General features: G+C 57.7%; 3 protein-coding genes across 3 annotated transcripts; all 3 read left to right on the top strand.

The window, feature by feature from the left end:
* Nucleotides 1–630: 630 nt before the first annotated feature.
* Nucleotides 631–15,479, top strand: C8A04DRAFT_40505 (uncharacterized protein; the record flags this gene model as incomplete). Its single annotated transcript, XM_062784967.1, has 5 exons — nucleotides 631–6,858; nucleotides 6,898–7,213; nucleotides 7,307–8,094; nucleotides 8,196–9,981; nucleotides 10,036–15,479. 5 exons carry the CDS (start codon nucleotides 631–633, stop codon nucleotides 15,477–15,479), a joined length of 14,562 nt encoding a protein of 4,853 aa, XP_062633088.1.
* Nucleotides 15,480–16,443: 964 nt separating this feature from the next.
* C8A04DRAFT_40504 (cytochrome P450) lies at nucleotides 16,444–18,734 on the top strand (the record flags this gene model as incomplete). The annotated part of the gene is made up of 3 exons (XM_062784966.1): nucleotides 16,444–16,468; nucleotides 16,929–17,947; nucleotides 18,012–18,734. The coding sequence occupies 3 exons, from the start codon at nucleotides 16,444–16,446 to the stop codon at nucleotides 18,732–18,734; spliced, it is 1,767 nt and encodes a 588-aa protein (XP_062633087.1).
* Nucleotides 18,735–20,519: 1,785 nt separating this feature from the next.
* C8A04DRAFT_15603 (uncharacterized protein) lies at nucleotides 20,520–21,231 on the top strand (the record flags this gene model as incomplete). The annotated part of the gene is made up of 3 exons (XM_062778549.1): nucleotides 20,520–20,730; nucleotides 20,827–21,034; nucleotides 21,108–21,231. The coding sequence occupies 3 exons, from the start codon at nucleotides 20,520–20,522 to the stop codon at nucleotides 21,229–21,231; spliced, it is 543 nt and encodes a 180-aa protein (XP_062633086.1).
* Nucleotides 21,232–22,616: the final 1,385 nt, after the last annotated feature.

Raw genomic sequence — 22,616 nt, 5'->3', positions numbered from 1 at the left:
GGACTGCTGCGATGCAGTGGTGTTTGCTTACTGCGACCCACTTACACGCTCAAAACTATTACTATGCCTGTGCCATTCGGATGCCATTTGGAGAGCCAGGCCCACTCCCAAGGACGGCCAATGTAACCCTGAATACACTCCACTCCTAGCTGCGGCTGGACCGACGCAGGGCGGGACCTACACACGTGCTACAGTACACGGTGAGCAGAGTCCCTGGCAACACACAGCTAGCTGATTGGACCAGGAGCGTTTGCGGGTTACTTGGGACATAACACGGAGACTGGAGTGTTCAGTCCGAGTTTAGAAGACGCTTTGTTTACCATATCTGGATGGACATGTTTGGAGCACATAAGGCAGTACCTTAGACATTAGACTTGAACTCCTCGAGTTCTCTCTGAAGCCGCTGCTCTAATGATAGTCCCTCTGTCCGACTGTTACCTCACATACTTGATCACCGTGGACGGTAATCGGCCTCGATAAACCTTGCATGTCCACTGCCTTGACAGGCATACCTCGTCACTTTTACCGTACACTACCGGTCCAAATCTTGAGGCATTGCGCCTCAACTCATCCTAGATTACCGCACAACACAGCTCAACCTCCCGCTTGAACAACCTCAACCTCGACAGAATGTCAGTCAGCGCCCCCTCGAGCCCCTTTGACCGCGCTGCCTTGGAAACAAGGTGGCGTGAATATCTCAGGGATGCGCCTCCGCCTGCGTTTCCCCATCGCCAAAACTCCACGGCGGCCACTGCGGCGCCAACACCTGGGGCTATCCTACGCCGCAAGATCCGGCTCCCAAAGAGCTTGTCTGTGGAGCATTCGCAAGCTCTCATCCAGATTGCGTGGTGCCTGGTCATCGTTTATTATACAGACGCTGAAGACGTTGTCATTGGGCTGCTGAGCCTGCCGGGACAAAGGGGCGGCCAAGATGATGGCACAGCGTCCCGAGACTCGGAAGAGCGCACGCGGGGAGGGCGGGCGCCGGCATCGATGCCGTTCCGTTTCCACATGCAGCCCCAACAGCCCATCATTGCGTGTCTCGATGCGGTTTTGCGCCATGATCAGGACCTTGCACGGCATCCGTTTGGGACGGACGACCTTGCCAGACTCGGTCCGGATCTGGCTGATGCCACCAACTTTGGCAACCAACTCATCATTCACGGCGAGGCCAACGCTGACGCCAACGCCGCCGACACGGACATGGAGATTCCCTTGGACCGGGCCATCAACTTGGAGTGCACTTTGGCACGGACGGGGGTCACTACCCAGGTTGTTTACGACGACGCCATCATCAGTCGCACAGAGATGCAGTGTGTTCTCACCACGTTTGCGCACCTATTGCAGCAACTCGCTGATCCCGCCAGCCTCGATCCTGCCAGCAACAGGAGGCTAGGAGATCTCAACCCCGCAAGTCCGGATGACGTTGCCCGGGTCGCCGACTGGAACGAACATGTCCCTTCGCCAGTTAACGACTGCATGCATCACATGGTTGAGCGGATGGCACAGCAGAGGCCGCTCGCTGAAGCCGTTTGCGCACACGGGCTGGGGGTGTCTCTTTCCTATCAGCAGCTGGACATCATGGCTGACAAGCTTGCCCACCACCTTGTGGCAAAGGGGGCGGGGCCGGGGCACATCGTTCCATTCATGTTCGAGAAGAGCCCATGGGTCATCCCGTCTTTGCTGGCCATCAACAAGGCCGGAGCAGCGTTTGCACCGCTCGACCCAGCCCATGACTGGCAAGATACCCAGGGCCTTCTCCAGGCTTGCGAGGGCACTTTCGTTCTCTGCTCTCCTACGCACCAACACCGATTTGCCGAGCACGGCGTGGACGCCGTGGTTGTCGAGCCAGCCCTGTTCGACAGCCTCCCGACTCTCGGCCGCGTCTCAGAAGTCTCAGATCACCAAGTAGTCCGTCCCGCACATCCAGGTTATGTCATCTTCACGAGTGGTTCCAGCGGGACACCAAAGGGCGTCGTTTGCGGCCACAGCGCCTGGTGCACCAACACGGCTGCTCACGGCCCTCGCGAGTTCCACAGCACCGAGACCCGTCTGCTCCAATTCTCGGCCTACACCTTCGATATCAGCATCACAGACATCTTCACCACCCTGGCCTTTGGCGGCACCGTGTGTGTCCCGACAGAGCACGAGAGGCTCAGCGACATAGCAGGAGCCATCAACCGAATGCGCGTGAACCACGCGGCTCTGACCCCTACCGTGGCTCGGTTCCTCCGCCCAAAGGCGGTGCCCACGCTCAAGGTGCTGGTCACGGGCGGAGAGGAGATGCCCGAGGAAATCATGTCGCTATGGGCCGGCGTGTGCCGCCTCGTCAACTCGTACGGGCCTGCCGAGTGCACAAGCCGCGTCGCGTGCTCGCTCAAGTCAGCCGGTGACACGCCGAGTAACATTGGCACAAGGATGGGCGCGGCACTGTGGGTCACGCGCAGCGACGACCCGACCTGCGTGGTACCTATCGGTGCGGTGGGAGAGTTGCTCGTCGAAGGGAACATCCTGGGCAATGGATACCTAAAGGACGACGAGAAGACCAGGGCCGCCTTCATCGATGCCCCCGAGTGGCTCAGGGGAATGTATCCCGAGCAAGAGGCTCGCAACACGCGGGTGTACCGCACTGGCGACCTTGTGCGACAGATGCCTGACGGTTCCTTTGTCTTTGTTGGCAGACGCGACGCCCAGATCAAGGTCCACGGTGTCCGGGTTGAGGCCGGGCACATCGAGGCCAAGATCAAGCGGGAGCTGCCCGAGGATGCAAGGCTCGTCGTCGACAAGGTCAACATTGCGGAAAAGCAGTCACTCGCCGCCTTCATCAAGCTTCCCAACTCCGTGACGCCAGAGAACGGGGCGGATATGCAATTGCTCCCGGTCGACGATGCGATTCGCGAGTTTGTCTACAACCTTCGCAGGACGCTCCTAGCCGCGTTGCCATCCTATATGGTGCCTAGTCACCTCCTCGTGGTCAACACCATCCCGCTTGGCGTTACTGGTAAGGTCAACAAGCGGGCAGTGCAAACATTTGTCCGGAATCTGTCGGCCGAGCAGCTTAACCAGTTCACCGGCTCCGCCAGCCCCGCTGCGGCATCCAACGGGACAGTCGAGAAACCATACACGGAGGCGGAAGCCGCCTTGAGCAAACTCTGGGCAGAGGTTCTCGGTGTTGACCCGGCCTCCATCGGCAGGCAAGACACCTTCCTTGGCCTCGGCGGGGACTCTGTCTTGTGCATGAAGCTGGTCTCGGAAGCCGCGACGACAGCTGGCCTGCGCTTCTCGGTGGCCGATATCTTTCAGTACTCCACATTGGCAGAGCTTGGTCAATTTGTCAGTGACGGATCTGGAAAGAGCAAACCTGGAGCGGCCCCACCATCCTTCGTGCCAGAGCCCACGGAACCCTTTGAGCTGGTCGGGGGGCTGCCCAGCTTCCTCCAACTCCGCGGAGAGCTCCGAAAGACATACAAGCTTGCGGCAAACAGAGTTGAAGATGTCCTCCCTGCGACTCCCATGCAAGAAGGCATGATGGCCGAGACCGTCGCCCATCCCGAGGCTTACATCCTCCAAGAAGTCCTCCAACTCTCCAGGGACGTCGACACGGACAGGCTCCAGGATGCGCTAGAGACCCTTGTCGAGGCATATCCCATTCTGCGGACGTGCATCGTGCGTCTTAAAGACCATGGGACTTGTCAAGTGGTCCTTTCCGACAGCGAGCCGGTCGAAGTGGGTTTCTTCTCGGACGATTTGCACGCATTTTTAGCCCGAGACAAAAAGCAACACATGGGCTATGGGGAACAACTGAGCCGCTTCGCCATCATCTCCGACCCGGCCGGTGAGCAGGAGCGTTATTTGGTGTGGACAAGCCACCATGCCATCACCGACGGACATATGCACCGGCTCGTGCTGCAGAGCCTGGAACGAGCATACAACGACGATGCGTTGGGCATCCCGGAAATCCCGGCAGCCATCGGGTTCAGCCAGTTCGTCAAGTACTGCGTGGACCCGGACAAAAAGGCGGCATCTCTGGACCATTGGCGGAAGGAGTTTGCTGGATTTGATGGCAATGGCAGCCATTACCCCAGTTGTCCAGACACGTACGAGCCGTCCATCGACAAGTACGTGTCCCATCACACCCCGTTGTCCTTGGAGTCGACACCTTCGTCACGTTCGTCTGTCACGCCGGCGGTTCTGCTCCGCGCGTCGTGGATGATGGTGCTCTCGCAAGCCAACAATTCAAGCGAAGTGGTCATGGGCGTGACCCAGTCAGGGCGCGATATTGACCTCCCGGGAGTCCATGAGTGCATTGGGCCCTGCCTGGCCACGATGCCAATCCGCACAGGGATCGACGGCATCGACGGCACGGACTCCACCGAAGTCGCATCCTTGTCGCAATACCTGACCAAGGTGCAGCGGCAGTACGTCGATGCGATCCCCCATCAGCACGTTGGCCTGCAGCACATACGCAAGGCCAGTGACGAGTGTGCCAATGCGGTGGGCTTCCGGAATCTTCTCGTCGTCCAGCCCTCGTCCGCCAACGATTCGAAACTTGTCACGGCCGTCGTCGAGGCTCGCAATGCCGGGGACCAGCTCAACTTTGGACTGCTCCTCGAGTGCACCCTGTCGGCCGAGGGAGTCAACATCCGAGCTGGATTTGACAGCTCGCTCTTGTCGGAAAACGAGGTCGTCTTGTTGATGCAGCGCCTCGAACACGTCCACCGCCAGCTGGGCAAAGCCGAGAACGGGGCGCTTCCACTGTCCAGCCTGGACATGGTGAGCCCTCTTGATCTACGCTTGCTCGAGAGCTTCAACCCCGACGTTCCTCCGTCGGACAGCTGCTTGCACTGGATGATTGAGGAACAAGCGCGCCGGCAGCCCGATGCTCTGATGGTGGACGCCTGGGATGCTCGTCTGACCTACCGCGAGGCCAACGAGTACTCTGACCGGCTTGCTGGAGTGCTTGTGGATCTCGGCGTCGGCCCTGAGGTCATGGTTCCCTTTGCTTTTGAGAAGAGCGCGTGGGCGACGGTCGCAATCCACGCCATCCTCAAGGCAGGGGGTGCCTGTGTTGGTGTTGATATGGCTCACCCCCGCGAGCGGCACCAGCGGATCATGGTCGATACCGAAGCCCGTGTCGTCATCGCATCCACGGCGTACGCCAGCAGCCTTGAGGGTCTTGGAGTGCAGCACATTGTGGCTGTCGACCGCCACATGTTGGACGAGTTGCCGCCCTTGACGTCTCGACAGCCAGCGAGCACCGCAGAGAGCACCGCAGTCATCCCGGTCCCGGTCTCGCCGAGCAACGCTGCCTGGGTCGTCTACTCGTCTGGCTCTACCGGCGTACCAAAAGGAAGTGTTCTCGAGCACCGGTCCCTGTGTTCCACGTCGCGAACCAACTCGGAGGTCCTGGGCGTCGGACCGTCCACGCGAGCGATACACTTTGCCAGCTACGCATTCGACGTGGCCATTGAGGAGAACGTCATCATCCCCATGTACGGAGGCTGCGTTTGCATTCCCTCGGACGAGCAGCGCCTCAGCAACCTGCCGGGGGTCATGCAGAGCATGGAGATCAACTGGGCCGATCTCACCCCGACCGTGGCCCGCCTCTTGTCCCCTGAAAACGCACCGTTCCTGCGCACCCTCGTACTCGGGGGCGAGTCGCTGACAAAGGACATCATCGACACCTGGGCGGGCCTCGACAACATCCGGCTGTTCAACACATACGGACCCTCCGAGTGCTCGATCCAATGCACCTCGAGCAAGGCCCTTGCCCGCGTCGCCACGGGCGCCAACATAGGACAGCCAGTGAACTGCAAACTGTGGGTTGTTGATGCCGATGATCCGCGTCGTCTACTTCCCGTCGGCGCCACAGGGGAGCTGCTGATTGAAGGCCCCATCGTCGGCCGTGGATATCTCAACCAGCCTGCCAAAACAGCGGCGGCTTTTATCCAAGGGTTGCCCTGGGCTACCACCAATACTAACGCGGACGGCCCCTCCAGACGGTTCTACCGCACCGGCGACCTGGCCAAGTTCAACCATGACGGCACTCTGGACTGCCTAGGCAGGCAAGACAGCCAGATCAAACTACATGGCCAACGCATCGAGCTCGGGGAAATCGAGTACAACATCACCAAACGACTGTCCGTCCCTGACGCCTCCCAGGTCGCCGTCGAGGCCTTCACCCCCGGTGGACTCCCACCGTCGTCTAGCCGCAACCTGCTGGCCGCCTTTATCCAATTCTCCGACACCGACAGTTCCCATACCGCCAGCAGCTCTTCGGGGTTCAGCTCCTCGGGGTTGGCTGTCATGGATATGAACGAGGCCCTGAGAAAGGAACTGCTCCGTATCAAGTCCGAGGCGTCTCAGCACCTCCCCGTGTACATGATCCCGAGCCTGCTTATTCCCTTGCACCGGATGCCCACGAACACGTCGGGCAAGATCGATCGCAAGAGGCTCCGGGAAGAGGCCGGCAAGTTTGACCAGCGGCGCCTAGCGCTGTATTCACTCTCCGAAACTGCTGCTCAAGCTGGGACAGCCCGGACGGGCGAGGGGCGGGAGGCCAAGGCTTCCTTTTCTTCCCCATCCGAGCGCGCGCTTGCCGTTCTGTGGGCCGAGACGATTGGGATTGACTTGGATGAAAATCCCATTGGGCCCGACGACAGCTTCCTGGAACTAGGAGGCGATAGCATCACGGCCATGCAGCTAGTCGGCAAGGCCGCGGCGTCTGGGCTCGGATTGTCCGTACCCCGCATCTTGAAGGCGCCCAAGCTAAGGGACATGGCGGCCGCCGCCGTGATTTCAGACGAGAGAGCGCTGCTGGCACTTTCTCCCCCTGTTTCTCCCCCTGTTTCTCCCCCTGTTTCGCCTCCTCTTCCCACTACTAACGCCTTGGCCAAGTTGCCATTGACCATCCAACCCGTTACAAACACGGCAACGCAGTTAGAGCCGACATCCGAACCGACATCTCCTTGGATGACACCTCCAGAGACGCCAACGCCACTCTCAGAGATCCCGTTCTCACTCTCAGCGACGCCATTCTCTGAGACACCATTTTCTGAGAGGCCATTTTTTGAGCAGGCTTATTTCCCGTTCCAGCTAGTCTCCGGCAAGGACCAAAAGGTGTCTGTGGCTGATATTGTGGCGCTGGCGGCCAAGGCGTGCGATCTGGACCGCGACCTTGTCCAAGACATATACCCGGCCACGCCTCTGCAAGGTGCGTACTGCCTGTTGGCTGTCTTACCAGTCGTGACAGCCCCGCTAGACCAGTAGAAGACGATGCTAACAGGTCCCATTCCGCAACTTCCAGAGGGTATGATGGCGCTCACCGCAGACAAGGCAGACTCGTACGTCCTGCGAGACGTGTACGAGCTGCCCGACGAGGTTGCAGTAGAAAGGTTCACAGCAGCATGGGATGCCGTCGCACGGGACAATCCCATCCTGAGAACTCGTCTGGTCTTCATCCAAGGACTCGGCACCTGCCAGGTCGTTGTTGACGAGAAGATCCCCTGGCACCAGGGTAATAACCTGGATGAGTATCTCAGCAAGGACAGAAGCAGTCCCCTGAATTACGGCACCTCCCTTGCTCGGTTTGCCATTATCGACGACGGCAAGCGCAAGTTCTTCCTTTGGACAGTCCACCACGCTCTCTACGATGGCTACTCCATGGACATGACCCTTGCTGCCGTCGACCACGCTTACCAGAGCCAGACTAATCTCGCCGTCCCTGGCGTGCTCGGCGTCCTCGACAGAGTCCACACCCGGCCGTTTGCAGAGTTCATGGGCTATCTCGGCAAGATTGACAAGGAGACCCTGAAACAGTTCTGGACGCATCAGCTCAAGGACCTCGAGACATGTCCCTTTCCCGCGTCGCCACCGGGCCATCGATGTCAGGCGGACAATACTGTTATGTACTCGATCCCGTTCTCACTCAATCGCAAGACCGGCATTACCATGGCCACGCTCCTTAAGGCAGCCTGGGGTATCTTGGTCTCGAGGCTGTCTGAGTCTCATGATGTGGTCTATGGCGTCACCCAGTCTGGCCGGGATCTGGAATTGGCGGGCATTGAGCGCATCAACGGGCCTACTATCACAACGGTCAGTTTTTGTTTTTTTCTTTTTTTTCTTTTTACTTTTTTTAGTAATTAGCCGAATACCCCGTCAAACGAACCGCTTAGACTGACTCTTATCCATCACAGGTTCCACTAAGGATGAAGATCGACGGACAGAGATTTGTGCGGGAGTTTTTGAAGCAACTGCAGACGCAAACCGTCGACATGATTCCTTTCTCCCATGTGGGGATCCAGAACATCAAGAACATGAGTGGCGATGCGACACACGCGGCCTGCGACTTCCAAAATCTCCTGGTTATCCAGCCCGGCGAGGATGAACAAGAATCGGCATTGTTCAAGAAGCATACGTCAGCCACCACAGCCAATTACCTTGGCGGTTACGGGCTTGTCGTCGAGTGTGCGCTCGAAAGCGGCGAAATTGTCTTCTCGGCGCACCACGATTCCAGCGTCATCTCCTCTCCCCAGCTGGAGAGGGTCCTGCGACAACTGGAACACCTCCTGCATCAGCTCCAGGCGCATAGCACCGACAAGGGGACCGGCCGCATTCGGGACTTGGACATGTTTTCGCCGGCAGACCGCGCGGACCTAGTGGCGTGGAACAGCAATTTCCCCAAGGTTATCAACGAGTGTATCCACGATATCATTTCTCGAAACGCCGCGGCCGCGCCTTCGAGTGTGGCTATCGCTTCGAGCGACGGCGGGAACATCACCCGCCAAGAGCTAGAGGAGCTCAGCAACCACCTCGCCCACCAACTGCGCGATCTCGGGGTCGGCCCAGAGGTGCTTGTCCCCATTTGCATCGAAAAGTCACCCGAGGCCATCATCGCCATGCTCGCCATCCAAAAGGCCGGCGGAGGCTTCGTCCCGCTGAACCCCACGGACCCCAAGGACCGGCTGCTCGACCTTTTGGACCAGGTCGCAGCGACCGTGGTGATATTTTCGGAGCACACTGAGCACCTCTGCTCTGACTTGGTGTCCTCGGACGACGATGCAAACAACAATAATAACATATCGCCCGTTGTGCTGCCCAAGACGTTAGCGCAATGGGCCCCGTTAAAGACGGAGCCCGTCACGTCGTCGGGGATTAAACCATCCAACCTGGCGTATGCCTTGTTCACCAGCGGAAGCACGGGCAGGCCAAAGGCAGTCATGATCGAGCACGTCGCCGTCAGCTCCAGCACGTATGGCCACGGCATGGCCATGGGATTTGCCGACTTCCCACGTCGGACGGTTCAGTTCGCAAGCTACACCTTTGACGCCTGCATCGCCGAGATCTTCACGGCACTACATTTTGGCGGCTGTATCTGCGTCCCCACCGAGCACGAGCGTAGGAACGACTTGTCCAGGTTCATCCGGGACATGCAATGCGACTGGGCCTTCTTCACACCGTCGTTTGTGCGGCTGCTACAGCCCGACGATATCCCGTCCATGAAGACGGTGGTGCTGGGCGGCGAAGCACTCAACCAAGAGTGCATTGACGTGTGGGCTGACAAGGTGCACCTGATGAACGGATATGGTCCGACCGAGACATGCGTCTTTACCGTGACCCGCACTATGGCTGGCACTATGACTGGCCCCGGCGCTCGGCCCGAGACGATCGGCCATCCGGTCAGTTCTATTGGGTGGGTTGTCGACCCCAACGACCATCACCGCTTGACACCCGTCGGTTGTGTCGGCGAGCTGTTGATCCAGGGGCCTAACGTGGCTCGCGGCTATCTGGCCAATCCCGAAAAGACGGCCGAGTCGTTCGTCCAGAGCCCCAAATGGATGCGGGCATTTGGCCACACGAACACGGCGCAGCTCTTGTACAAGACGGGTGATTTGGTGCGGCAGGATGCCGAAGACGGCTCGTTGACGTATCTCGGGCGCAAGGACAATCAGACCAAGGTCAACGGGCAGCGGTTGGAGCTCGGTAAGCAACCCTAACCATAGCCCCCACGTCCGGATTTCCACTAACATCAGCCAGGTGAAATCGAGACTCAACTTAGGACCCGGGGCGACAAGGTCGAATCCGCCGTGGTTCTGGCGACCAAGGCAAAGACTCAGCAAAAGCTTGCCGCATTTGTCCAGTTCTCATTGGAGTCCAACATGGAGCAAGACAGAGACACAGTGATGATGGAGGTCGATGATGCCATGGTAGGCCGCCTGCAGCAGCTGGAGAGCACTGCGCGCGCCGCTCTGCCCAGCTACATGGTGCCTTCACTGTGGATTCCCGTCACGAACATGCCGACCCTTGACGCCAGCGGCAAGACGGACCGCAAGACGCTGGCCAGTTTGCTCGGCAACTTGACGCCCGCCCAGACCACCATGTACTCGCTTGGCACGACGACTCAAGAACAAGATTCGGCAGGCCAACAAGAGGCCGAGACGGGTTTGGAAAAGACGCTGGTCGAACTCGTTGCCCGTATCCTAGGCCTGCGCGCCGAAGATATCGGGCGACATGACAGCTTCTTCCGGCTTGGCGGGGATTCCATCACGGCCATCCAACTTGTGGCTTCTGCAAGGGCCGCCGGCATAACCCTTTCCTCGGAGGCCATCTTCCGCCGGCCAAGCATATGCGACATGGCCATGTCCGCCGAGCTGGCCCGAGGCGGCGCTCTTGGTAACCCTAACTCTAAGATCGACCCCTATTCCCTGGTGCCAGTCGGCAAACGCACCGAACTCCTCAATGCAGTCGAGCGCAAGTACGGGATTGAGAAGTCGTCTGTCGCTGACTTGCTACCCTGCTCTCCTCTCCAAGAAGGCCTGATCTCCCTGACTATCCAAGACCCTGAGGCGTATGTGCTTCGGGAGATCTACCGCCTGCCGACCAAGATGGACATGGACCGCTTCAAGTCGGCCTGGGAATCGGTGGTCAAGGACGCCGAGGTTCTCCGCACGCGCATCGTCCACTTGGACGAAAACGGCTGCTATCAGGTTGTCATGAACCAGGACGGGATTCCGTGGCACAACGCAAGCAAAGTGCAGGAGTACATCGACCACGACAAGGCGCAGCTATTTGAGTACGGTGCGCCCTTGGCGCGCTTTGCCCTCGTCGAAACCGAGAACACGGGGTGTTACTTCGTCTGGAGCATACACCACGCCCTGTACGATGGGTGGTCCAAGACGCTCATCATGAAGCACGTCCAAGAGGCGTATAACCTGGAAATCTCGCCTGAGCCGCCTCAGCCTTCTCAGCCTGCTCCCGCGACGAATCCCACGCTCGCGCCCTACAACCGCTTCATCGAATACCTGCAGCGAACCAACCCGAGCGACTCCCACAAGTTCTGGAAAGCGCAGTTTGACGGTCTCGAGGCCCAGCCTTTCCCCCGCCCCCCGTCGGCTTCGTTCAAGCCCATCCTCGACGGCACCCTGACCATCAAGATCCCGTGGGCCCGGACAACGGCAGCAAGCCAGTGGACCACGGCCACCGTCCTCAAGGCCGCCTGGGCTCTGGTCCTCTCTCGGCACACGGGAGCGCCCGATGCGCTCTTCGGTGCCGTGCAAAGCGGCCGCAACGTGCCCATCCCGGGCATCTCAGACATGATCGGCCCAACCATCACCACCGTGCCGATGCGGATCCGGGTGCAGGGTGAGATGCCGCTGGCCACCTTTCTCAAGACGCTGCAGGATCAGGGCACCGACATGATGCGCCACGAGCACCTGGGGCTTCAGAATATTTCCAAGATCAGCGCCGAGTGTCGCGAGGCCTGCGCTTTTACCAACATCATGGTCATCCAGCCCGGGCAGCAAGGAGGCCAGGCGGAATCGGAGCTGGACCTCATGGGCGCGACGCGTATCGAGGACCAGGATAAGGGATTCCTGCGGTTCAACCTGGGCTTGGAGTGCGCACTCGAGAACGACGCCATTTCGGTCACCGGGGGGTACGATCGACGCTTGCTGTCCGGAGCCCAGATGCGCCGGCTGCTCCGGCAGTTTGAGACAGCCATCCTCGACATCAACGACAAGAATAACGAGGAGGGCGAGAAGGGCGCTTTGGTCCGGGACATCAACCTCGTCAGCGCTGATGATCTGGCCGAGATGGCCGAGATGGCCAAGATGAACGAGACGCCATCCGACGACGACGACGACATTCAGAACATTCAGGAGTGTACCCACGACGTGATCCACCGCGTGGCCATGGAGCGCGGTGGTGCCATGGCGGTCAATGCCTGGGACGTCGACTTCCAATACATCGAGCTGGACCAGCTGTCGACCAAGCTGGCGTACCATTTGAGGTCGCTGGGCGTGGGCCCCGAGTCGGTGGTCCCGCTGTGCTTTGAGAAGTCGGGATGGGCCGTCGTGGCTGTTTTGGGCGTGCTCAAGGCCGGCGCAGCGTTCGTGTTCCTCGACCCGGGTTATCCGATGGCCCGTCTGAGCGGCATCGTCAGACAGGTCAACGCTAGCGTCATCCTCGCTTCTCTGGGCCAGGCACCGCTCTGGCGTGGCTCCCACATTCCCGTCGTGGTCATTGACAATGTGTCAATCGAATTGCTGCCCTCTTCCATCTCCGGCGAGATCGATTCCGGCGTCAAGCCGTCCAACGCCGTGTACCTCATCTTCACCAGCGGATCGACGGGCGAGCCCAAAGGGTGCGTCATCGAGCACCACAGCTTCCTCACGTGTGCCAGGGCGCAGGCTTCCCGCACGCACATGACGCGCAGCAGCCGGGTCCTCCAGGGTGCCTCGTATTCTTTCGATGTCAGCGTCATGGAGATGCTGACAGCCCTGATGGTGGGCGCCTGCGTCTGTGTGCCCAACGACAGCATCCGGAAGCGCAGTGCCGTGGATGTCATCAACGACTTCCGCATCACCTGGACCTTCTTGACCCCGTCCATCGTCAAGTTCATCAAGCCAGCCGACATCCCGCACCTCAAGACGTTGGTCCTGGGTGGCGAAGCCCTGACGAGACAGAACATTCGGACGTGGGCGGGACACCTGCGACTCATCAACGGCTACGGGCCGAGCGAATGCACGATCGCAGCGGCGGTCCACGTCATCACCCATGCCGAGGACGACCCGGCCAACATCGGAAAGGCGCTCGGGGGCCTATGCTGGATCACGGACCCGGACGACCACAACAAATTGGCGCCGCTTGGTACCATAGGAGAGCTCGTAGTGGAGGGCAACATTGTGGCGCGCGGCTATCTAAACAAGCCTGAAAAGACGGCCGAGGTTTTCATCGAGAACCCAGCGTGGGTGGAACAACTGCCACTGCCGGACGGCCGTGGTAGTGGTACGCGAAGAGTGTACAAGACCGGCGATCTTGCTTACTTCAGCACGGATGGCGATATCATGTTCATGGGCCGGAAAGACGCGCAAGTCAAAGTCAGAGGCCAACGCATGGAACTGGGGGAAATCGAAACCCACCTGACGCGCGACAAGAAAATCCAGCACGCCATGGTCGCGTATCCAGCATCCGGCCCATGCAAGCGGCAGCTCGTCGGCATCCTCTCGTTTGAGCGCCTCGGCGCCACGACTAACTCCAGCGGCGAGGTCGTGCTGGTCGACCCGACGCTGGCGGTCGCCGAGAACGTCACGGCCGAGGTGGCCGAAATGGCCCGGCATCTCTCAACACAAATCCCCTCGTACATGATGCCCGAGATCTGGGTCGTCGTGCAGAGCTTCCCGCTCCTCCTCTCGGGCAAGCTCAACCGCAAGCGCGTCGACCAGTGGCTGGCGTCGTTGGACAAGGCCACCCACCAGAGAATCTGCGGCATTGGCGCCAGCTTCCGCGTTCAGCAGCCGTCCACGCAGGCCGAGCAGCTGATCCACAAAGTCTGGGTCGACATCTTGAAGCTGCCGGCCGACGAGGTGGGCGTCACGCAGGAATTCACCACGCTGGGCGGCGACAGCATCCTGGCCATGCTCGTCGTGGCCAAACTGAAAGCGCTCGCTCTCCGCGTCACCATGACCGACGTGGTCAGCGCACGGACTATTGCCGGGCTCGCGGCGCGGATCACGCGGATTGGTGGCGACAAGCTCGGTGCCATAACCCTAACCCCCTCTGCGCATGCGCAGGTCCCCGAAGAGACCGGCGAGTTGTTCGATCTGTCGCCCATGCAGCAATTCTATGCCAACTTCGCCCTGAAGGATGATTACCTGTCCCAGCAGACCAACAAGAACTTCAACCACACCTTCTGTCTCGCGGTGAAGCAGCCCCCACTCTCGGCTGAGGCTGTCCGCGGCGCGTTTGAGGCCCTGGTCAAGCGCCATGGCATGCTCCGTGCTCGGTTCCAGCGCGATGCGGCAGCCGCCTGCGGTTGGCGGCAGTATATCTCCGCCGATGCAGCCGGCTCCTTCCGCTTCCGCAACTGGGAGAATGTCACGGTCAAGAAGATCAAACCCGCTCTCGAAGAAGCCCGGCAGGGCCTGGACATCGAGACAGGCCCGCTCATGGCGGTCGATCTGGTGACGGTGAGCAAAGACAAAGACGGCGAACAGTACTTGATGATCGTCGCCCACCATCTCGTCGTCGACCTCGTCTCCTGGAACACCATCCTCGGCGACCTCGAAGCCTACCTCCGGACCCAGTCGTTCGCCAGTGAAGCACCATACCCCTTCTCGGCCTGGGCCAGGGAGCAGCAGCAGTACGCCATCCAGAACTTCCCGCCATCCAAAGCCCTGCCCAGGCTCGTCCCGTCCGCCGACTACAATTACTGGGGCATGGAGGACCGCGCCTGCATCGCGCGCGACGCTGCGCACTACACGGTATCGCTCTCGAAGCGCGACACCACCACGCTGCTCACGACCTGCAACAGGGTGTACGGCGCCGAGCCCATGGACGTGCTGTGCTCATCGCTGGCTCACTCGTTCCGCTACGTCTTTCGTGACCGGCCGCCGCCGACCGTGTTCCGGTACGGCCACGGGCGCGAGCAGCTCAACAACAACCAGGCCGGCGACCCGTCCTCGGGCACTGTCGGCTGGTTCACAACACTATCACCAATCCAGGTATCCGTGCCCAAGCGCAAAGATGACAGCATCTCGGTCCTGCAGCGCACCATCGAAGCCCGCGAGTCGTTGCCCGTCAACGGCCTGGCCTTCTTCGCCTCGCGCTACCACCACCCGGCCGGACCCAGCGCGTTCGGCGCCCTCGACCTCATGGAGGTCAGCGTCAACTACCTCGGCGTCTCCGACAACCAGCAGCGGGGCGGCAGCAGCAGCAGCGCATCATCGCTTTTCGACATGAGCAACGCCATCCATGGCGGCCTAGGCGCCGACGAGCACGAGGTCAAAGCCTTTTCGCTCTTCTCCATTTCCGCTGAGGTTAAAGACGGTAAATTCACCATCCAGTGTTCGTGGAGCAAGAAGTCGCGGCGCCAGACTTCGATTCGGGAATGGTTTTACGAGTATGGGAATGCCCTGAAGGACGTTGCCCACCAGGTTAGGAAACGCACCAAGGATGAGCGTAAGCCTGGTAAATGGGATTGATCAGGTCGGGTGTTGACGAGATTCACGAGACTGTACGGATGGACTGGTCTGGGGTTCTGGGAGTTTTTTTTTTTTTTCTTATATATGGCATGTTCTTTCTTCATGTCGTTCACTTTTATGCTGTTCACTTTATGCTGTTCACCATTGGGTTTTGGATTTAAGTAGGGAGAAAAAGGGGCGTAAAGTTCATGCCGGATTCGGAGTTTAGACTGAGTAGTGATTAAGTGGTATTATATACATCATTGTTAACTAGATTTCTCTGTTTATGGGCCGGTCAAAACTCCTCTCATTCCACTTACAAACTTGTCAAGTTGATTATAATTACCCTGTTGCTACCACTTGTATTGGTAATTACATGACTTTTCGTTTCACTTTGTAACAAGGGACTGCATTACCCTCTGCCGGAGGAGCCGCACGATATGTTTGTGCATCCTGAACGTCACCTTTCAGCCGCGATGTTTTTCGCTTGGGTCTTGGGGAAAACGGAGATGGGTTGGGCAATGGCCAGGCGAGAAACCCTGGTGCAAGTCCCCTGTCATGCTGCTTCGATAGGGTTAGGGTTAATCATTGCCGAAACATAACATGACGCTGATTTGGACCAAGTACCTAATTAATTAGAAACCTGTTCCCAAAAGCCTCCACCGGCAGATTTTGGGACCGAATCAACACGCAAACCAATTAGACATTCCTGGTCTCTTACCAGTTAACTTTTCCAAGGGCTTATGGGCCAACCTGTGTCTTGTGCGGCTTTACGGGATATTACAGCGAACCAGACATTTCTCGGCGCTTACTGTGCACTACCAACCACGTCTTACTATGTTCATATGTTGCCTGCCAAGCTGCGGTGCGCCCCCAAACGAGCTGACGTCTTGGCACGCTCCAACATAATCCACAGGTCGAAACACTGTTCTTTCGAACCTAGATTCTTGAATTTAGGTCTGCTGCAGCTCATTTGGACCTCACGATGACAATGCAAAAGGGGTGTGGGGGTGAGCAGTGCGGGTAATCAATTTATGTGCCAGAGGTTAATACTTATAGAAGAACACTGGGACAGTAAGCAGGGCAGTTTTGGCAACCTCGTGCTAGCTGACTTAGCTGGCTACCCGACTGCTTACTATTTGTGTTGTTTGACAGTAACATTGTGAGCATGTTACTGTATCATGGAACGCCTCTCTGCTTCATTCAGCTCATGCCCAACGTCTGCAGTCTCGTCCGCCTCAGCAGTGTTAGCTGTGGAATCTCTGCCCTGATAATCAATTTACCATTCAAGAATCTTGATGTTTCGGTCTTAAATGAACAGGACCCACCCGACAAAGTCCGACGTTTGTGTTTAGACTTTAGACGCACTCACCAATTGCCCAGACGCCATGTCCTCCTTCATGTATCTGACCCCGCTTGATCTGGGGCTCTCCCGGGTCAATCTGAGCCCAACAACGACAACTCTCCTAGTCTCCATCCTGGGCCTCAGCCTCTGGCGCCTCTATGTCGCCCTACTTCCCAAGCCCATCGCCGGTATCCCCTACAATCATGCGTCCGCCCGCTCACTCCTCGGCGATATCCCCGGCTTCATGCTCGCGGCATGGCGCACCCGCGAGCCCATCACCTGGCTCTTATCGCAGGCACGCGCCACGGGGTCTCCCATCTCGCAGATCTTTCTCGCCCCGTTCGGCGGCCGGCCCTTTGTGACGATCACTGACTTCCGCGAGACCCAAGACATCCTCGTCCGCCGCGGCAAGGAGTTCGACCGATCCTCGGTCCTGACCGACACCCTGGGCGTGGCGCTACCGCACCACCACATCGTGCGCAAGACGGACGCCGTCTGGCGCTCGCAGAGACGGTTGCTGCAGGATCTGATGCTGCCCAAGTTCCTGCACGGCATCGCGGCGCCCAACATCTACGCGAGCGTGGACCAGCTGGTGCAGCTGTGGGGGTCCAAGACGGAGATTGCGAGCGGGAGGCCGTTCAGTCCCGAGCGGGATATCTACTATGCCGCGCTGGATGCTGTACTGGAGTTTGGCTTCGGGCGCAACTTTACCCACCGAGCAACGCAGCCGCAGCTGGACGCCATGTTGAAGTTGGGTCCGGAGGAGGTGCAGAAGCTGCGGGGAGAAGAGGCCGGCAGCGCAGATACGCCAGTGGAGTTTGTGAACGCGCCACTGCACGAGACCATAGTTGCAATCTTGGATTCGGGAGACATCGTCGAGGCGCTTCAATCCTCGCCGTTCCCTCGCCTAGGGTTGTGGTTCCAAAAAACGTTCACGAATTTTAACAAGACCTGGAATACCAAGAATCAGTTCCTTGAGGATGAAATTCGAAAGGCTGTGGACCGCATGGAGAAGCAGGACGGTGAAGCCAGCGACGAGAGTTGGGTCATGTCGGCCGTCGACCACATCGTCCACCGAGAACGAGGGTTTGCCGAGAAGGAAGGGCGAAAGGCTGATTACTGGACACCCGTCATCAGGGACGAGGTAAGAGTGCTTTCCCCAAACTTTAAAAAGTAACAACATTTCTGACCACGAAACCACAAAACAGGTCTTCGGCTTCGTTATCGCCGGCCACGAAACCGTGAGCACCACCATGCTCTGGGGTCTGAAGCTCCTTGGCGACAACCAGGACGCACAGTCCACTCTTCGCATGGCCCTCCAATCCGCCCACAGCGCCGCCATGGCAGAGAAGCGCAATCCCTCGGCGATGGAGATTGCCCACACGAATATTCCCTATCTTGATGCCGCCATCGAGGAGATCCTGCGTTGCGGTCCCACCGTCCCCGGCGCCATGCGTGAGTGCATGGTGGACACTGTCATCCTCGGCCACCGGATCCCCAAGGGCACCCAAGTTTTCCTCTTCAACCAAGGCGCGTCCTTCAGGGAACCCACCCTTGCCGTTGACGAGAAAGACCGAAGCCCATCTTGCCAAGCCTCGGCAAAGGAGAGAGGCGTCAGGGAGTGGGATCCCGAGAACATGGACGCCTTCCGCCCGGAACGGTGGCTGGTTCAGGCTGACGGGTCCTCGGGTGAAAGAGACGGATTGGTCTTTGACTCGGCGGCCGGTCCGACTATGCCATTTAGTTTGGGCCTCAGGGCCTGCTGGGGGCGTCGGCTGGCTTACTTGGAGATGCGCATCATGGTGACTATGCTGGTCTGGAACTTCGAACTACTGCCGTGCCCACCGGAGCTGTCCGACTACGCGGCTGTAGATGCGATGACACATAAGCCGCAGCGGGCCTTTGTTAGGTTGCAGCCCGTCAAACACTAGTCTGAGGCCTTGTCATACAAGTTGAGCTGGAAGCGAGGCAATGTATTTTGATTAGGCGGTTCAATGTTCAGCTGTATATGTAATTGCCCGGCACGGATCCGGGAATCTCTCTGACATGCTTCTAACAATTCCCTCGCTAATTACCTAATCACCTAAGAACCTGAACCACGGATCTATGATATCCTCTACGCCGAATGCCACCGTTCCAGGCCAGGTACCAGGTGGTACGGTAGTACACAATAGTAGGTAGTTAGGGTCATCTTATGCTAAACTGAGTAGGGCAAGTCAGTATAAAGACGTAGGAGAGCAAACGGGTTTTGAAGTGTTCCCTCTTCACTGTTAAAATTGCGGGTAGAGTCGCCCTCGCCAAAGGTGACCCGGAAGGCCCTAAGTGATTTGCCCGAGCCATCCATGAGAACTGGAGCATCACTCAGCCAGGCTAGGCAATGCTGACGAGCGGTATATAATCATTCGTTCCTGCATCGCCGCCGTACTCCGCTCACCAGGGACCGAGAAAAAGGGCGGGTTGAGAAACGTAATCCAGGTCGCTCGCTGTATGAGTGGAAACTTCCCCGCTCTTTAAGCGAGGAGCTCGTTCCATACCTACCTTATGGTCCCCAAATCATCAACTTGACTGTGTTTAAGCCTACTGTCGATACCTTAAAGGTTAGGCTGCTCGATTTCGAGGGATCAGTAGTGTTGACCGGTTAATGAGCGCTTTACTGGATAAGTGGCTACCTAGAGGTAAGGCTTGTGGAAGGAAGTCCATTGTTAATGGCGTCTTGCTCTCTGGGTTGGGGCTTCCCAGCTTCTTTATTTTTCCGAGCCGCAACCCCACCACTCTGGGGCCAGAGAGGCATTTCCCCTCCATAAATTCAGCCAATATATATACCTGATGTGTCTCTTTGTGTAACACCGTATCTGCAAAGTGTGACGTGTAAGACCAAAGCTAAAAGCCTAGGGTTGAGCCAGCAAAGTAATACGCGACACAAGTACCTTACCTATATTAATTACCTGGTGTCAGCGTAGATAGTGACGGGCCTGACCCGCGTGCGGAACCGATGAAAACGACCAGCGCTGAGCGGTCCCCTGAACCGTGTTGTAATTAGCCAAACATGCAGTTAATACCATATCACCCCACATAACACCATGCGCAGTAATGGATCTGGACTGTCTGTGAGGCGCCGACGGAGAGTAGAAGACAACCCAAAACACCTGGTTGAGTCCACATCCAAGAGACTTTGAGCAGGTGCTTTTGTCACTTTTCATGGCCGTAGATGTACCCAGGCGCTGTTGACAGAGGCTATGACCCAATAATAAGCCTCTTTATTCCTCCATATATAAGGTGTCTCCGATGTATCCATGGATGGTCTAGATGGAAAACGCCTCACGCTTTGCTGGGAGACTGGCTTGGCCAACTGCCAGCTCTGGCCTGCGGCCCCGAAAGGCACGCTGACCGGGTGATAAAGTTCAAAGATGCAGGGTTATGATCTGACGGCGTCAACATCACTTTCTACCTGCCTAGGTCGATATAGTAATCTATAGTACAGCTCCATGCAAATTTGAACACCAACCTGTATACCAGGTAAGGTCTGTTCTTGCCCTCCCTCTATGCAGCGTGTCTGTATCCCCGCGTGCTACAGGGACTCGACGAGCTGACCCTCGGAGTGCCGAGGTATCCCAGAGCGAAGATTTCGCCGAGCTATAAAAGCCCACGGCGTCTCGCTCTCCAATACCAAATTAATGCTTGCATCTCAAGTCAAACCTCACCATCAACAAAAGAAAATGGTTCGAGCTGCTTTCACTACGTTCGTCTTGCTGGCCGTGTGCCGAGCGGTTGGCGCTTCTCCCACCACCGACACTACCTTTGTCACGTCCACCTTCTCCTTTGCCGAGTGGGTTGAGGGTATCATCGCTGATCCTCAGGGCAACCACCTTACCGCCAAACAAGCCATCGCAGCTTTCTATGCCGGCCGCAATAACACTGTTTTTTCCGGTATGTAGCCTGCCTGGCGTCGTGGAGTGATACATGTACACGCACACGCACCTATCCACCATCGACACAGGGTGGGACCAGTCACTGACAAGTCAGAAAACGTGAGACGCGGCCCTCTGTTGAAAAGAGCGTCATGCAACGAACAACCGAATACCGAGATTCCGGTCGGCGACGCGGTGAGCTGCATCAACTATCTGACGGCCAAGGGTCAGACGGCGTGCGTCGTCAATGACTATTCGAGATTATGTGAGAGTGGCCAGGCACTCATGGATGGGAATTCGGGGTCTCCCACATCCTCGGCTTGGTAAGAACTTCCCGGATAATATGCAATCCTACTTCTCCTATTAGTCTCTGCTTTGGTCACTAACTCGATGTAGCAATGACGTTGCTCGCGCTGGCGGCTTCATCATGGATCATTGCACCCGAGCCGACAACACAGTGGAGGGATCTGAGTATGCGTACGGGAACGGGAATCTGCTCGTGCGAATCCACAGGGCATAATCTGCGAAAGTAGATTCTAGGTAGACAGAGGGCAGATCTTGTTATTATCTGCCAAGCCATTGGTAGATGAGGTAATTATTTGAGAACCGCCTGAATTATTACAAACCCTGTCCCTCCCCTCGCCAGAATACGAACTGCCCCCTTTGGCGTATTATTTCTGAAAAGCCGTTTATTGCCGCAGGAAAACGGCCCTTAATTATACCATCTAATCTCAAAGTCCTACGCGCTGAGGGCCTCAAGTTCCGAGCCCAATCCTTGACTAGGAATGAACTAGCCACCGGTGCCCAAAACCCCCTCCCGCGACCCACCCCTAGTCAGGTATTGAGCAAGCTCATGGAACCCTTCACTCTGACTTTTCCTGCAGAAGAGGAGATCAACCGTCAAGAGATGCGCCGCAATCTTGACAACCGACTGGCCGTCGGCCTCCTCTTCCCGGCGCGCCTCGGTCCCGTCCCACGCCAGGTATGTGAGGTTGTCCCGGGGCAGAAAGCGGCCCGGGCGCCAGACGTTCCACAACACCGAGTTTAACGAGCATGAGCGCGGCCTCGAACACGTAGAAGACGGCCTCGTAGCGCGCCGATGTCAGTGAGGCCCACCGTGGTAATTATTGCCCGTGTGTTCCACCAGCCGGTGGATGCAGCGGAGCGGCATCAGCGCCATGCTCGCGTACAGCGTCGCCAGCATCGTGGTGACCGCCCTGGAGCGGACGCCGGCCCTCGCGCATCGGCGGTGGAGGAGGGCCGCGAGGGTGACGAAAATGAGAATGATGGCCAGCTGCATCGCGAGGGTGGCGATGGTGAGGTTGCCGGCGAGGGCTACCCCAAGTGCGTTCAGGAGCTCGACGAGCATCACTAGGCCGCCAAACGTAGTAAGCACTTTGCTATGAGGGAGTGGGGAAAGGTAGGGAACGTATTAGAAGATACGACCGAGGACGTAGTGGTTGGCCAGTTTTAGGAGTAGGCTGTAGTAGGACTGAGAATCATGTTACCAGCTGGGTTTTAAGGCTGAACTAGGTACTCTTATATATACTGTTCATGACTTACGGACAAAGGTAAGGAGCTAGCTATAACGTTACTTGCTGAAATCAGTTATATGCTAGTCCTTACTTAGTAGGTAGCTGCTTTCCACTCCTGCTTCTATTTGAAACTACTACGCTTCCACCAGCCCTAGGCTTTGCATGACCAATGGACCTTAAAGCTTTGAGTCACCCCCAGCGCTTTAAAGAATATTAGCCCCAATAATACACTGATTGTACCTCATCTGCCTTCTAGGCTGAAAATGACCTAGGCATATATTTATCCAAAGGTTCTTCTATAAACCTAATCTCGTCCCTCGGGAGATCAAGCCGTCGAAGTAAACGCGTGCAGGTCTCAAAGGAGGGCAAA

This window comes from Dichotomopilus funicola, assembly GCF_033296635.1.
Source record: "Dichotomopilus funicola strain CBS 141.50 unplaced genomic scaffold C8A04scaffold_99, whole genome shotgun sequence".
NCBI lineage: Eukaryota > Fungi > Ascomycota > Sordariomycetes > Sordariales > Chaetomiaceae > Dichotomopilus > Dichotomopilus funicola.
The sequence above is the reverse complement of the archived record's forward strand: the minus strand, read 5'-3'. Positions and strand labels throughout refer to the sequence as shown.